This window comes from Pipra filicauda, unplaced genomic scaffold (genome assembly GCF_003945595.2).
Source record: "Pipra filicauda isolate LSUMZ 115617 unplaced genomic scaffold, ASM394559v2 scaffold4_size7858003_pilon, whole genome shotgun sequence".
In the NCBI taxonomy this organism is placed as follows: domain Eukaryota; kingdom Metazoa; phylum Chordata; class Aves; order Passeriformes; family Pipridae; genus Pipra; species Pipra filicauda.
Window position 1 is genome coordinate 6,402,402 of NW_024104643.1, and position 15,254 is coordinate 6,417,655.

General features: G+C 56.7%; 1 protein-coding gene across 1 annotated transcript; it reads left to right on the forward strand.

The window, feature by feature from the left end:
• The first annotated feature begins 5,493 nt into the window (after positions 1-5,493).
• EMILIN3 (elastin microfibril interfacer 3) lies at positions 5,494-14,474 on the forward strand. The gene is made up of 4 exons (XM_027732514.2): positions 5,494-5,691; positions 8,768-8,890; positions 11,601-11,848; positions 12,344-14,474. Exons 1-4 carry the CDS (start codon positions 5,495-5,497, stop codon positions 14,236-14,238), a joined length of 2,463 nt encoding a protein of 820 aa, XP_027588315.2. The 5' UTR covers position 5,494; the 3' UTR covers positions 14,239-14,474.
• The last annotated feature ends 780 nt before the right edge of the window (positions 14,475-15,254 follow it).

Sequence of the window (15,254 nt, forward strand, 5' to 3'; positions counted from 1 at the left end):
CCATAGAGCAGTCTTTTTTCTCACACCCCAATTACAGAACTCCCCCCAAACACTACCTACTCCAACCTCTCTAGCCCCAGGCACCAGCCTTTTATAGCATTCCCAGGCTCCTGCTCAGCTGAGCCCAGTCTGATGGGAACCAGCTGAGGTCAGGGCTGCTCCTCCCTGGGGCTTACAGGGCCAGCCCACCTCCCCACATGTGCCCAGTGCCTCACCATCATTATGCTGGAGTTTACTGGGAGGGTGGTACCTCCTCCTTTCCTCAGTCTGCATCCTCTTCGCCCGGACTTGTGCGCTGCTGAATCCAGCTGGGACTGCTCCTGCTCCATCTCCATGGCTGTTGCCTGTTAATGCTCTCATTCCAGGGGTCCTGGCATGGTTGGAAAAGGTTTTTTTAAGCACATCACCTCCTGCCTGCACCTTGCCCTTGCTAAGTGTCCCCTGCCAGCCTCCCTGCACCCTTTCCTGGAGGAAAGACACTAATGGATACATAAATAAAGCAACCTGTGTATTCTTCCCCCCGCTCAGAGCTTGTATAACCCGTGGGTGACCCCTCCTAGTCGTCCCCAAACCGCAGCCCCAGTGTGTGCTGCCGCTGCTGCTCTGGCATTTTTATGAATGGCCGTGAGCCCAGGGCAGGGGTGGGAGCGTGGATTTGGAACAGCTCCATCCCTTCCACCGCACGCGCTAATCTTGACAAATGATCAGCGTGTGGCTCTCGGAGCCAGAGATAAGGCTGTCTGACCACTGCAAGGCACTGCACTTTCCCACGAAGAAAGGGATCCTGTTCTCAGCCCCCCCTGCAGCTCCCTCCTCAGCCTGGGCAGACCCAGGTGCCCCCCACCCCACAGCTCGGGGGGACACACACTGCAATCACAGCCCTTGGGAGCGGGCCAGGGGCTGGTCCAGAACAAAACCTCAGCAACCTCCACACAAGGCAGATGTTGTGACCTTCCCTGGGTTTCTGATGGACCAGGGATGCCTCCTGCCTGCACACTTGCATCCCCATGGAGGCCAATGATCCACGTCCAGCAAGAGCTGTGATGGGGTAGAAGCATTGGCTGGGAGCCAAAAAGAGCTTCCAGTTCTGCAGCCAAGCCATGACCATGGTGGACTTCCTTGAGCTCAGTTTTATCTGGGAATCGAAACACCTGGAGAGGTCCTGGCCCCACTGGGATCACTGCTGTCCTTGGACTGGTGTCCCCCCACACTGCTGTGGCATTTGGGACACGCATCTTTCCTGCCAGTTTGGGCAAGGCAATGTCCCCGTTCCTCCCTGGGGCTGGGGAAGCAGCGTGGGATTGCTGTGGGATCTTCCCATGGATTCTGACATGGGAGAACAAGCCCTGGGTGGGTCCTGTTGGACATGCACCTGGGAAAGCTGGGCTTTCCAGAAGGCTCCCTCTCTCACACAGACATAGACACAGACACAGACCCGCTGCCAAGGGAAGAGGCCTCTGTGAGTGCCAGTTCAAGGAATGCCTTTGATCCAGTGGGAATCATTAGGGAGAAACTCGCTCTAAATTGAGCTGCTCTCTTGCCTTGCCACTTTGGGAAATGAATTTGTACTCGGAAAAACTCAGGCTGGGAGAGCTCTTGGGAAGTCATCCAATGCATTTCCCTACCCCAAATTGGTCCTGACAGGTTTTTTTTTTAATCTAACCTTTCCTTTAAAATCTCCAGATGGCTCAATACAGTCTCCTCCAGGGCTATATTCATTTTACTAGCAGATATTGTTTTATTATTAATATTCAACTTAAATTTCCCTTGTTGCAATCTGCTCCTACCCCATGCCAGTAGAGAGGGAAATTGCCCTCTTATTGCCCAGCATGGCAGGGGGCTTTCCCCAGGGATACCTGTTTAAAGCTTCAGATTAGGATGGACAAGGCTGGTCCTGGCCAAGACCAAGCTGAGTTGCAGAGTTCCTGGAGTGTCCTATCACTTTTGCTGTGCTGCCCGAGGGAGGGTTTGGTGGTACAGCAGTGTACACCCCCTGCACCCTGTGCAGGCACCAAACATCGTACCCAGGTGGGAAGGGGAGGTCAGAGGCTGCTGACCCATGAAGGGAGGCAATTATCCAGCTGATGAGGCCATGCAAGTGTTAATTAAAAAGCATGGGAAGCAGAACAGGTCACTGTTTGGTGTCATCCACTTGTGAAATTAGCCTTGTGGTGGCTCACCCAGCCCTCCCCGGGAGACAGAGCAGGGGAATAGCTGCTCACAGTGCCTCTGCTCTTGCTCTCATCTCCTCTGGCTGAGCTCCTATTTCTGGGTACCTCCTGCATCCTGCACAACGTCTTCTGTTGGATCCTTAGTTTGGAAAAACTTACTGTTCATTCCTGAACTGGTCTGGAGCATAGCTGTGCAGGGGTGAGAGCTCTAACCAAAATAATCAACTCCCGGCAGTCCAGGTGGAGAAAGAAGCTCCCTAGGCACATGCAGGGGATGCTCACACAGGGGCACTGATGCACTCAGCCCTCCAGGTCAGGCACCCCTGTGAGCAGGGTCTTGGGTTTGCCCAGTGTCCAGATCTGATCAGCTGCAGCAGCTCTGATCTGATCCCCCTCACTCTCCAGCCAAGGCCAGAAGGGAAAACAGACCTTTCCTCTGGGAAACACCAAGGTTTGGTGCTTCCTGACCAGTGAGCAGGTCTGCAGAGCCTTTTGGCAGCAGGTCAGTGTGGCAAAGCCCTGCCATTCTGCTGGGGAGCTCAGTGCTCAGCATGTGCTTTGTAGCTCTGGGAGATGGGGCTTGGCATCTTCTCTGTCGACACAAGGATATGCCCATGTTGGGAGGATGCCCTGCTAGGAAAGGTCTCCTGTTTCCTCTCCCCATGAACACCTCTCCAAAGCCAGGATGCTGTGCCAGGATCCTCATGGGCACCTTCCTGTGCCCAGCCAGGGCTCACGTTGTGGTGGGGATGGGCAGCAGCACAGCTGAGCATCAAAGACTCCAACCTGAGCTGCTCCCTGAGAAGTGCAACTTAACCAGTCCCACTTCCCTGCATCTCTGTGTCTCATGGTTGGATTAGCTCATGGCTAATAAGGCACATGAGAGTTTTTCCCGTGGTTTGGAGCACTCAAAGTGGTTCTCTCCTGAGTGGATCCTTTGATGTCTTATAAAAGAGTCGATGATGAATCCATTTCCTCAGTTGGGACCTAAGTTTGGCACTCTCTTGTCTACTCAGATGTCTTTTTTCATAAACAATTAGACAATAGAACAACAAAATGGGATTTAGTCTCTCTGAGGATCCTGCTTCGCTCTGAAATCTGGCAGAAAGTGATCCGGTGCTTCAAACATGGGGTTGGACAGCAGAGACAGACAGACAGATACACCCCCCCCCCCAAGTGCAGCAGCTCCCACTGCCTTCCCTTTCACAGCCAGGCTAGTGAGAGTACCCTTAGCTCTGCCCTGTCCTGCCCGTCCAGCACAGCACAGGCCCAAAGGGCCAAGGGCTCTTTCTGAAACTGTGCAACACCAGATGTTTTTTTGCAGAGGCCTCAGACACACACGTGCAGCTTGCTGTTATTAGAACTGGCTCTCACTCCCTGCGCACAGGGGAAAAAAATTAAGGCTGTGCTCCGGGTTCATTCTCCACTTTGGCATCCAGTGCTAAACCAGGCAGGCTCGGTCAGCTTTTGTTTGTTTTTGTGGAGTTGCTTATGGACCGTCCCTCCTGCAGCATCCCAGTGGAGTGGAACAATTCAATGCACCAGCTGGATGAGAGTTGCTTCATGTGCTGCCAAATGTACCACGTACAAACCACCCCTCAGCACCTCTGGGGTGCAGCCTGACAGGCACACGGCGGCTCAGCAACACCCTGCAGCAGCTTGAACCAAGAGGATGCACTGCTTCATTGCTCAGGCTTCCTCTTGGTTTTCCACTTGGTCTGTCCAGCCTTTCTCCCCCGGCACGGCTCTCTGGTGGATTTTTCTTCTCCTGATAATATTTCTGTACTCACCTCAGACTGAGCCAAAGGCTCCTTTTAACTGAAAAAGGCCGTTTGTCTCACTATCTTATCATCTCTGTCTCAGTGTCAGCCCAAGCCTTGATGCCTCCTTCCCCCAACAGCAGGTTTCATTCCTTCATTTCGGATTCCACCCAGCCACCCTTTCTCAGCCATTTCTTGTTTTCCTCCAAGAGTTTCAGAGAAGCATGGCACTCCTTGTTGTGATGCTTCTCTAGCTTGGGGCTGATCCCTGCCAGCCAGGACAAGAGTTCATCAAACCCCTGGTGAGGTCTTGGTGAGATGCCGAGGGTGTCCCTGGGACAGCGGGATGCTCAGCTCAGTCTCTGTCTATATGACAAAATCTCCTGCTCCCTGGCATGACCTCAGCGCTGCAGGGCTTCAAGACAACCTCCACTGGGTAGCACTAGGGATGTTACCCCCTCCCAAAATGCCCAGTGCCCCAGGTGGGGCCCTTTTCCCCCTTGCCCAACAACAAAGGCTCCCGTTGTGGTCAGCGGTGCAGAGCCCAGGCAATGCTGTCGTGGTGCTCAGCACCCTCTGTGGTGGGTCACCTGTGGGTGGGGGCATCGGGGGGCAGGTTAGCAGAGATGTCTGCAGTGCAGGAGGAGAAGGAGACACAAAACTGCCTCCCAGAGCTACACAGGAGGAAATGAGCTTGGCTGTGGGAGATCCAAGGATCTGTAAGGAAAGGCAAGGGAATCCCCCTTCTCTCCTGCAACCTGGATCCAAAGCCAGAATCTACTGAGGAGGGCTCCAAAACAGCACCGCCTGCCTCTTCTCCGTCCTGCAGAACCGCGGTGCTGGGTTCGCTGTGTGATGCTGGATGCACCAGGCTGGTGCCACAAATAATTGACAACTGCCAGTCTCCAGCACCACAGATCGCCTCGACGGGCGGCGCTGAGGTCCCTCCATCCTTTCTCCCGCCCGCGCTCTGGGATGAAGCCGAGCAGGGCTGCGGACTAGGGGAGGACCAGGATCCAGGGTGCTCCGGACCCCGCTGCACCTGCTACCCCGAGGGGACAAACGCCCGGTACGCTTGGGGGGTGGGCAGCGGGAGAAGGGGCGGGGAGGGGGCCGGGAGGGGATGCGAGCCCCTTCCAGCCCCCGCGGGGGTCGGCAGCGCTCCGCCCGCTCTGCTCCGGGGGCTGCAGTCCGCAGGCGGGGGCTGGACTGGGGGAAAAGGGGGTCGGGGGGCTTCGCTTTGTCTCTCCGCCCGCGGGGCCGGGGTCGGCGGCTGTGGGAGGGCGGGAGGAGGAGCGCGGACCGCCCCCACCGCCGCCGTACAAAAGGGGAAGGGCGGGCGGCGGAGCGGCGTGTGCCGCCGGGCAGGGACAGGGACAGGGACAGGGACAGGGACAGGGACAGGGACAGGGACAGGGACAGGCAGGGCGGGGGACAGGCAGGGCGCAGCGAGAGGCCCTCCAGTCCCCTCCTCAGCGCCGTTCCGACGGGGATCGCGACCGTCCCGTCCCACCTCATCCCGTCCCGTCCCATCCCATCCCGCTCCGCCGCCGGGTCGGGACCATGCGGCGGGCGCGGGCGCTGCGCCGCCGCGGAGCGCTGCTCGCCTGCCTCTCCCTGGGGACGCTGCTGGCCCTCGCCGACGCCAAGGGCTCCTTCTACCCCCCCGTCGCCCCCCTGCCCTACGGCGGCAGGTACAACCTCTACACGGCCGGCTCCAGCCCGCAGCTCGGCCCCGGCAAGCCCGTGGGCAAGCACAAGTAAGCGACTCCCTGCGCGACCCCCCAGCCGCGGTAGCGCAACCGTCCGGCGGGCACCGGGAGCCGCCGGCCCGGGTCTCCCTCGGGCATCCCTTACCGGGCACAGACCGCGGCCACCGGGGACCGGCCACGCGTCTGGGCTCTGCGGGCACAGCATCCCCGGGGACGGGCTGCCGCGGGCACCCCATGGTGGGCACCCAACCCCCGGCACCAACCGTGGGTACCATCTCCCAGGGCTCGCCAGCGGGCATCCCTGGCTGGGCGGGGGTCCCTGGGTACCAGCCGCGGGCATTCCTTGCCGCACACCATGTGCCGGGTGCTGAGCAGGGGCTGGCGGCAGGGCAGCGGTGTCCGTGTGCCTCGGTGCCCCCTCCACCTAGAGGAGGGTCCGGGAGCTCTGTTTCCAAGAGGGAGCGGGCTGCGTGCGGTGGGGACGTGCATGCTGAGGTCCCGTGTGGGACGGGGCTGGGGGAGGTGGGGATGGGGATGTCCGTGTGCGGTTTTGGGGTAGGTGCCTGTACCTGTTCTGCGTGACATGGGCGCGGGGGGGTGATGTGCGGGAGGGAAGGGTGGCAGTGCACAGAGAGACGTGTGAAAACACATGTTGGTTTGGAGGGAATTTGCCCATTTGCTTGTAAAACACATGCATACTAAAGTTTAAATATGTTTTCAAGAAACCTGGAAAGCTCAGGCAGTAAGGAATGTGGGCTTTACACATACTATAGACTTTTTCCATTCAATTGCAGAAAAGCTGTTACACTGGGGGCGGGGAGGGGGTGTCGCTTCCCTCTCCGCTTGTTTGCTAAGAGTGGTTTCTGCCGGGCTCCTTTGAAAAGGGGAGGATGTGGTGTTCGGAACAAGCTGAAATGAATAAAGTAACACTCCAGACAAACAATACTGGCAGTGCCAGTGAGAGCTTTCAAAAACCCGTAACATTTTCCAGCTGCTCACTCTAAAAACATCAGGCTGGAGCTATAAAACTGCTTGCCACAGGTGTGAGAGGGGGGAACGGGGTTCTGAGAGGGAGAGTGAGCCAGAACCACACTAACCCAAGAAGTTGGAGGTAGGCACTCTTTATTAGTAGTGAGTGGTAGATCTGCCTGCTTTGGCTACGAGGTGACTTAGAGACAGTTGGCAGTGTGTTTGTAAGCAGGTCCTGGATTCATGGATAGACTGTGATCCTAAATTTCCACATGAACATGCACACATGATCTCCCTTCCCTCCAGCTAAGAGAAGTGGCTGGCCTTGGCTCTCCTGTGGCCCTGTGCGTGCATGAATGACTCACTTCTAGAGGAGTGGGGAGCAGCACAGGTCCCTGCTCACGCTCTGGCAGCCTCTCAGGTCTGGGCAGGCTGGGATAGATGTGCTGGTGCTGCTCTTGGGGGAACAAGGGGGATGTGCTGGGCATGTGGGATCAGGGCATCCCTGCTGAGAGGGAGCAGAATCAGAGCCAGGGTGCTGGAGGGAGGATGAGCCTGCTCACACCTTGCTGCTTCACAGAGGGAGCTCCTGCTCCATGTGGGCTGTTGGAGATGGAGGAACCTACTCAGGGCCTGTGGGTGGGGGCACTGGGAGGCAGCTCCCCCTGTGTGAGCTGGGGTTCCTGTGACTCTGGGCTGCCTGGCCACAGAGTGGATGCAGTCTGAGTCCCCTGGCATCCCCATCACACGGCCTGTGGAGAGCAGCCTCGGGGCTGAGCACAGAAATGAGCTGCAGGGTCTCAGCCCAGCTCTCGTGGGCTTGTCATAATGATGGTCCAGATGATGTTGAGACCTCTGGCAGGTGGAGGTGAGGGAAGGGACTGGGACAATCAGGTTGGAGCACAAGGGTTTGGGGAGAAGGACTGTGGTGTCTCCAGTGTGAGGGAGTGTGTGTGCCCGAGTGTGTGTGTGCGTGCTCCCCACCCCCCTGTCACACTCAGGGGACAGAGCAGAAGGCCTCTGGTTCACCCTGAGTGGGGACAGATCAGTGAAGGAGGGACAAGCAGTGATGGCAAACAGGTGAAGACAAAGTACACTCCCTGCCCATCCATACCAAGCCCCCCAGCTCACACAGAGCCACGTCCTGCCGCCTCACTGAGCACCTCCTGCAGCTGCAGCTCACGCTGCCCCATCTGCTCCATCCCACTGACCCTGCCCCTCAGCTCTGCCCCACACTCAGTGCCTGTGCCCTCCTCTCCTCCCGCTCTGCCGTCTGCCACATCCCCCTGTCCTTAATCCCTGCCTTACCACACATCCCTGCTGTCTCTGTCCCCATGGACCAAGTCCATCTGCTCCTGCCAGCAGCCCTGCCTTCAGCTGGAACAGCCTTGGCCTCCATCTGTCCCACCAGTTCTCCTGCATCCTTCCCGTGCAGCCTTCCTCCCACCCAGCTTATCCTAAACTCATGGATTTGCTGCTTGGCTCAGGAGAGATCCTATGCTGGAGCTGACTGGTACCTGTGGCACCCCACTGTGGGCACCACGGCAGGGGGGAGGAGTCTCTACTCCTTGTACCAACTGTTCTAGAGGTCTGAAGAGGTTTCCAGCCTGATCCATCACGGATCCGGTCCGTGTCCCTGCCTCCATGGTGGAGGGACCCATGATGCTGCAGCCCTGCAGTGGCCAGTCTGCATCTCCTCTCTGCTGACTGTAGCATCACACCTGCAACAGAACCCACTGCCTGCGGGTACTTTTGAGCTGCTTTTCAGTTGGTCCCTGCCCTGGCAGCACTCCAGGAGCTGCAGCAGGACAGACAACCCCTGCCAGGCACTGCTGGAGCTATTTCTGGGATGCTATTCCCATAACTGCTGCTGCTGGTGGGGTTCTGCTTGTCGTCCCAGGCTGTCTCACCACCCAGTCCATCTACGCCCAGCTCTGGTGACACCATGAGCACTGATGACAAGAGTGGCTGTGACAGCAACCATGCTCCTGCAGTGTGGTGGTGATGCCCCCCCCCCAAGCAGGGGGGTCCCTCCAGCTCCTGCCGCCTGAACCTCGCCAGCAGTGCCAGACCTGCCTGGGGACTGGGGGGGACAGCTGGGGTGCCACTGTCTGCCGGGCAGGGGGTGACAGTGTCTCGCTGTGCTTCCCCCCAGGAGCTACTGTGCCTACGTGGTGCAGCGCAACGTGACGTGCACGCTGCAGGACGGGGCCGAGAGCTACGTCAAGGCCGAGTACCACAAGTGCAGCTGGGGACCCAAGTGCCCGGGGAAAGTGCTGTGAGTACGGGGGGCACTGGGCACAGCTCCCTTCCCCCCCACTGTCAGCTCCTGAGGCTCCTGTGCCACCTTTCCGACCATAAACCACCACTTTCCACAGGGTAGTGAAACAGGCTGAAAGGCTTTTCCTGGACAAGGCAGTCAATGGCAGGGCAGTGGTGCTGGGAGGAGGCAAGATAGGATCCGTCCCTCCTTAGATGTGTCAGGGGAGGTTTAAGCCAGATATTAGGAAAAGGTTTTCATCTAGAGGGTGATTGGGCACTGGAACAGGCTCCCCAGGGAAGTGGTCACAGCACCAAGCCTGACAGAGTTCAAGAAGTGTTTGGACAATGCTCTCAGGCACATGGTGTGATTTTTGGAGGTGTCCTGTGCAGGAGCTGAAACGATGATCCTTGTGGGTCCCTTCCAACTTAGGATATTCTATGATTCTACGATTCAGTAATAAATCAGGAATTCGTGGGAGGTGGGGAGGTGCCTGTGCACGTGTGCAGGGAAGCATTTTGTCACAGACCTGCAATTCGGCAGAGTGATGGCAGCTCACTGAGAACCCGAGTGAGAGGAGGAGGGAACAGAGCCCCTGGCTGGGGATGGCTCAGTGCTTCCTGCCCTAGGAAAATATTTGCAGAACTCTCTGCCACCTTGTCGGTGCTGGAGGGAAACACTCCACTGTGCCACCGCCAGAGCTGCTGCTGGAGCAGTGTGGACACCTGGGCTTTGTGCTTCGCCACCCTGGGCAGCCCTGGCTGGGGATGCTGCTCCCTGTGGAAATGCCGATCTCCTGCATCCTCCCCAGGCCCGAGGAGTGGAGCAGAGCTGAACATGAAGGAAAACCGGGATGAGAGGGGCTTTTGTTGGAGCCTGGTACCCCTCCTGTGGCAGCCAGCTGGGACTGTCCATGTGCCAGTGGTGCCACAGGCTCTGAATGGAACCTCTGCCAGCAGAGATGGGCAGTTGGAGCCACTTGCTGACTTGTTCTTTCCATCACGACTTTCTGCACAGCCTCAGATGCTGCATCCATAGACCAGAGGGAAACATGGGTTTTCCACGTGCTGGGGCCATCAGCTAATGTTTGTGCAGCTGCAAATAGCACTTCCCCTTGCTGCTGCTTGGAACAGGGGGAGAAAGGTTTGGAGGGTTTGGAGCTCTCTGAGCTCCTCTGCAGAGTCTGGCATGACACAGAGAAGCTACCCTGCCTTCTGGATGCCATCCTCCTCCTCGCTTCACCCCCTGACAGTGGCTGGGAGCAGCAATCTCCTGGGGCACATCCAGGCAGGTTTCCACACACTACAAGACAAGGAAAGACTGTAGAAACTCAGCAGCAACTGTGAAAAGGAATACCAAGAAGAGGAGCTTGTTTTGAAGCTGTCCCGTGCCTTTGGGAAATTCATGTTAAGAAATCTTGAAGTGAATCAAAGACCAGAGGATTTGGGTTTCCTTTATCCCCTGCCCTGTGGTTCGTATGGAGGTGGCTGTATTGCACTGGGAGTTGTGTGGAAGCAGCACTGCCAGAGGCTGCAGCCTGGGCCAGGACACTGAGGATTCAGGCAGGGCCATGGATGACAGGGAATCCACCCTGTGTGAGCAATGGATAGCTGTGAGTGGCTGCTGTAGCCCCTCTGTGCTGCTGCCTCCTCTGAGACCGTCTGCTGGATGTGCTGGAGAAGAACAAGGGCCTGATTGTGTGTGTTGTTGCAAAACAGCAAACTTCAGGGTTTTCAGGCCCTGGTTAAATTCAGATTGGAAATTTCCAAAAGGCAGGTTCGAAGCACTGACGTTCAGAGGGGGTGAGAAATGTGCCATCTTCAACCCTGTGCGGCTCAGCTGGGCTGGTGGGGAGACACAGGGGCTGGGGGATCCTGTCCCATCCGTGTCACCTCACAGCAAATTGCCATGGAGGAGCAGGGAGCAGCTGAGTCCTCCAGATGGACCCCATGCAGAGCAAGAGCAGAGAGGGAGGGTGTTGGTGTCCCACTGGGCAAGGAGGTGGGCTCGCACCTTCTGTGCTGGTTATGGGGGCATAGATGTTTTAGTGTCCAAATTGGTGATGGAGAAACTTCCCAGGGCATCCCAGCTGGGGAGGAGGCAGTGTAAGGAGCCATCCCTCTGTGCACACCCCAGAGCATTGGCCCAGGGCCAGCCCAAGCCCCTTTAGGCTTCCCAGCAAATTGTTGTCCTCCACACATAGAGAAAATACCTTTCCAAAGGTATTTCAATGCTCACAGAGGCTTCAGGACACAATTACTAGGAAATTCTGCAGGTCAATTCAAAGTGCAAAACACTTCCACAAGCTGTCCGCTTCCCTCTTGGAAATGATCTGAGTTTGCAGGGGTTTTGAAATCACCTCCATCATTTCACCCTTGTGGTCTCCTGGGCCAAAGGTTGCCAGACGGTGTGGCATCAGTCAGAGTGATCACCAGCTGGGCCAGGGACTGCAGCAATACACTTACAGCTGCTGTTCTTGACTAACACCAGGTGTCCCAGGTCAAAAACACTCCAACAAAACCCCACTGTAATGCTGCACTGAGCTGTGGTGCAGTAAGAGGAGGACGTGGGCCATGGTCTGCAGGTGCAGCACAAGGGTCTATGCCAGGCTTTCCCCTGTGCACAGATCCCCCACACCCAACAGGACTCAGGACCCTGCTCTGCTTTCCTGCTCGATGTCGAGGTTGTTCTCTAAACTGTCCTCTCTCTCCCCCCCTCTCCTGCAAAGGTACCGCACGTTCTTCAGACCCAGATACAAGATCGGATACAAGACAGTGACGGAGCTGTCCTGGAGGTGCTGCCCAGGCTTCATGGGAGAAGGGTGCCACGACAGCCCCACCGACCAGCCTGGCCTGCTGCCCCAGCACCCCAGCCCGAAAATGCCTCCTGGGCAAAATATGTTTCCAATGCCCAGACTTCCACCCTATCCAAAAAGCCATCCTGACCTGTTTCCAGGACCAAAGAAGAATCAGTATGGTGAGATCTCACTCCTGCCTCACATTTATAGGCCACCACACCACCAGCACACACTCAACCATCCTGGGTCTTTCTGTTCCAGCACAGGGCATGAATTTGGCAAAAAATCAGTGAGTGATGTGCTTTCTGATCAGAGATCTGAGATTTGATTCCTTTGAGGACCACTTGCTTTTTTAATCTTGTCTCCTTCAAAACGTGCAGCTTCAAAATTGCCTTTCCTCATTGCTTTAGAGCATTTTTCTAATAATTTTGGGGTTGATAGAGGGTGTCTCAAGACAAAGCTCCCCTGGGCTATTCTCATCACCTGCTGTTTAACTTGAGAGCAGAGGGCTGGATCCCAAGAGGAAAGAGAGTTTCCTGATCAGCTTAAGGAGACATGGCGAGGGTGGGTGGGCTGAGATTTTGCTGAAATGGCAATAAGAGGAAGACAGCCAAGGAGGGGAGTTAAAGGAGCACTGGTCCTGACTGTGCCCTCTCTGTTTCTTTCCCCTGCAGGCAGGAAGCTGCCGGGCCTCTTTGGGGACCGCCTGGATCGGCTGGAGGAGGAGGTGAGGCGCCTCTCCCAGTCCTACGACAGCCTGCACACCATGGTGAGCGGGCTGGGGGACCGCCTGCGCCTGGCCATCCAGGAGGACACCACCAAGATGATCGGCTCCCTGATGAACAGCCCGGGCACGCCTGACTCCACAGTCGGCTTCGGCATCATTCCCGATGGGCTGGTGGACGTGGCGGACAAAGCCGACATCGCCACGTACCCTCCTGTGGGGGAGATCCTGACCAAAGTGACCGAGGTGAGCGACGTGCTGAAAACCAAGGCAGATCTGCTGCACGAGGTCCGGGGCATGGTCCTGGACCACGACGGGCACATCAAGCACCTGCTGGAGGCTGCCCGGCCCTCGCCCCTCACCTCCATCGACCTGCTGGAGGAGTACGTGGACACGAGGCTGAGCACTCTGCGTGGGGAGCTGCTCGACGGCTTCGAGAAGAAGCTGGGGAAGATCCAGACCACGTGCGACTTCCGGATCCAAGAGGTGCGGCAGCAGTGCGAGGAGGAGAAAGCTGCCAACCTGAGGCTGCAGCAGACACTGGATGGGAAGGAGCTGGAGATCAAGAAAGAGATCTCCCAGCTGGAGACCCAGATCCAAGGGCTGACCGTGGTGGAAAGCTGCTGCAGCAACCTGGACTACCTCACTGATCGCATGAACATCCTTGAGAAAGGCCTTCACAGCATCTCCGAGTCCCAGAAGAACTTGCACTCACGGCTGGATGGAGAAATCTCCACTGTCACTCTAGGGAACCTCTTTGAAGGGCGCTTTGAGGACCTGGAAGCCAGGCTCAACGCTACAGAGAGGGAAACGGGGAGCTGCTGCTCTGGGATAGAGGACAGCATGAGAGGCACAGTGGTGGCAGAGGTGGATGGCATGAGGACTGCCTTTGAGGACAAAATGCAGACCCTGGAGGACAGGTTCATGACCATCGTGGGGGAGCTGAACAATGTCAGTTCTCCCATGGGAATGGATGGAGCAGTGGTGCCTGTGCTGGAGGGCGAGCTCGCCAGCATGAGGAAACGGACAGACGAGACACTGGAGGTGCTCCAGAATCGCCTTGTCACGCTGGAGAGCACTTGTTCCCTGGGCTGCACCTCCGCCTCCAAAGATGTGGAGACCTTCCGGACGGAGATCGAAGACTGCCAGAACAAGAACCAGGACCTGCTCCTGCGGATGGACAGCAACTACGACCTCCTGCGCAAGCTGAACGCCACCATCCTGGAGATCCAGCGGCGAATCGAGGAGGAAGCGTCGGGGGCTTTGCAAGGGGAGATCACCTTGCTAAAGATCAACCTGAACACTGTGAGCAAGTCTCTGACAGGGCTCAAGGACTCTGTCTCCCAGTACTCGGATACCGTGACACATGTCAACTCCTCGCTGGACGAGCACGAGCGGAAGATCGAGGATGAGGTGCACTCCATCCAGGAGAAAGTCAACGACCAAGGCTCCCAGCTCTTCTTCAGCAACCGGCGTGTCCTGAACCTCAAGGGAGACCTGGAGCGACTCAAAGCCAGGATTGTCAGTGACCTGAGCTCCTGCAAGAACGTGGCCCACGACCTGCAGCAGGAGATCTCTCACTTCGACGAGCGGGTGGCCCGGGTGGAGAGAGCCTGTGGCAGGCTGGGTGTCCTCACAGGGAGCCTGGACGACATCAGGAGGGAACTGGAGAAACACACGGGCAGTCTGTGGGACTACATGGACCACATGAACGGGACACTGGCTGCCCACTCTCAGGAAATAACAGGACTGAAGGACAACCTGCTGGACTGCCAAGCCAAGGTCTCCGAGCTGGCAGAACAGGTCGGGCACTTGGAAGAGAAGGTGGAGGGGAGGCAGCATTAACCACACTGCCATGTGTGTCTTCCTTCCCCCCCCGTGAAGGACAGGATTAACTTATATCACACAGACTCGCTCCAATGTGACAACAGTTCGTGGGATAATTTTTAAATGAAAAGCTGCTACTTTTTCTTTTTTTTTTCCCCTTCATCTCGTTGGCCCCACTTTTCCTAACTCTGCTGTGCCAGTACTCCCCTCCTGCTCAGCAGCTGTCCTGACCCTGGTGCAGCAGCGTCACTGCCTCCTGGCTGGGGGTGTTGCTTTGGCTCCTGGGCTGATGACCCCAGAAGGACAATTCAGGAGGAAGCTGGAGGCGGGAACATTGATTTTTAATTTTATTTTTTGTGGATTTATAATTTCTGGAAGAATACAACCCTGTAGTTATCAGTTGAGGAAGAGTTTCTCTGACCTAAAGACCACCTGCATCTCAATCCAGGGACTGAGCAAAGCCAGGGCTCCTTACGGGGAACAAAACTCACCACAGGAATTGCAAATTTCAAAGAACACACGTATTCACATGTCCCCTCGGGGAACTGGCTTCCCCTCTCCGAGACAGCAGCTCTCCTTGTGTATGGTAAATCCATTTATACTGCTCCCTCCTCCATGCAGATGCACATGCCTTGTGGAGCAGATGAGGGTATGCATTAGGAAAACACATATATGCATATATATACATATGCTATGTATGTGTATATTTTTGAAGAATCCACTGTCATGGTGCTCATCTGATTGCAGTTTCCCCCTGCTGCCCCATGTCCCTTGCCATATTCCAAAGAGCCACACTGAGCAGCTAAAACCTGCAGCAGCAGTATTTGGGGAGAGCCCCACAGCCCCCAGGGCTGCTGTGCTCTGCAATCCCATTTTGCTGGGCTCTCTGGTTACATCTGGGACTGACTTAATGGGTTATGGAAAACGTGTCTTCCCCAAGGAGACGTGTCTGTAGGTCTCTGCAGAGACCAGTCCTGTCCTCCAGCTCTGGTTCTCTCCTGTTTTACTACTTAAACTGTGAACGTGGTTTCCCT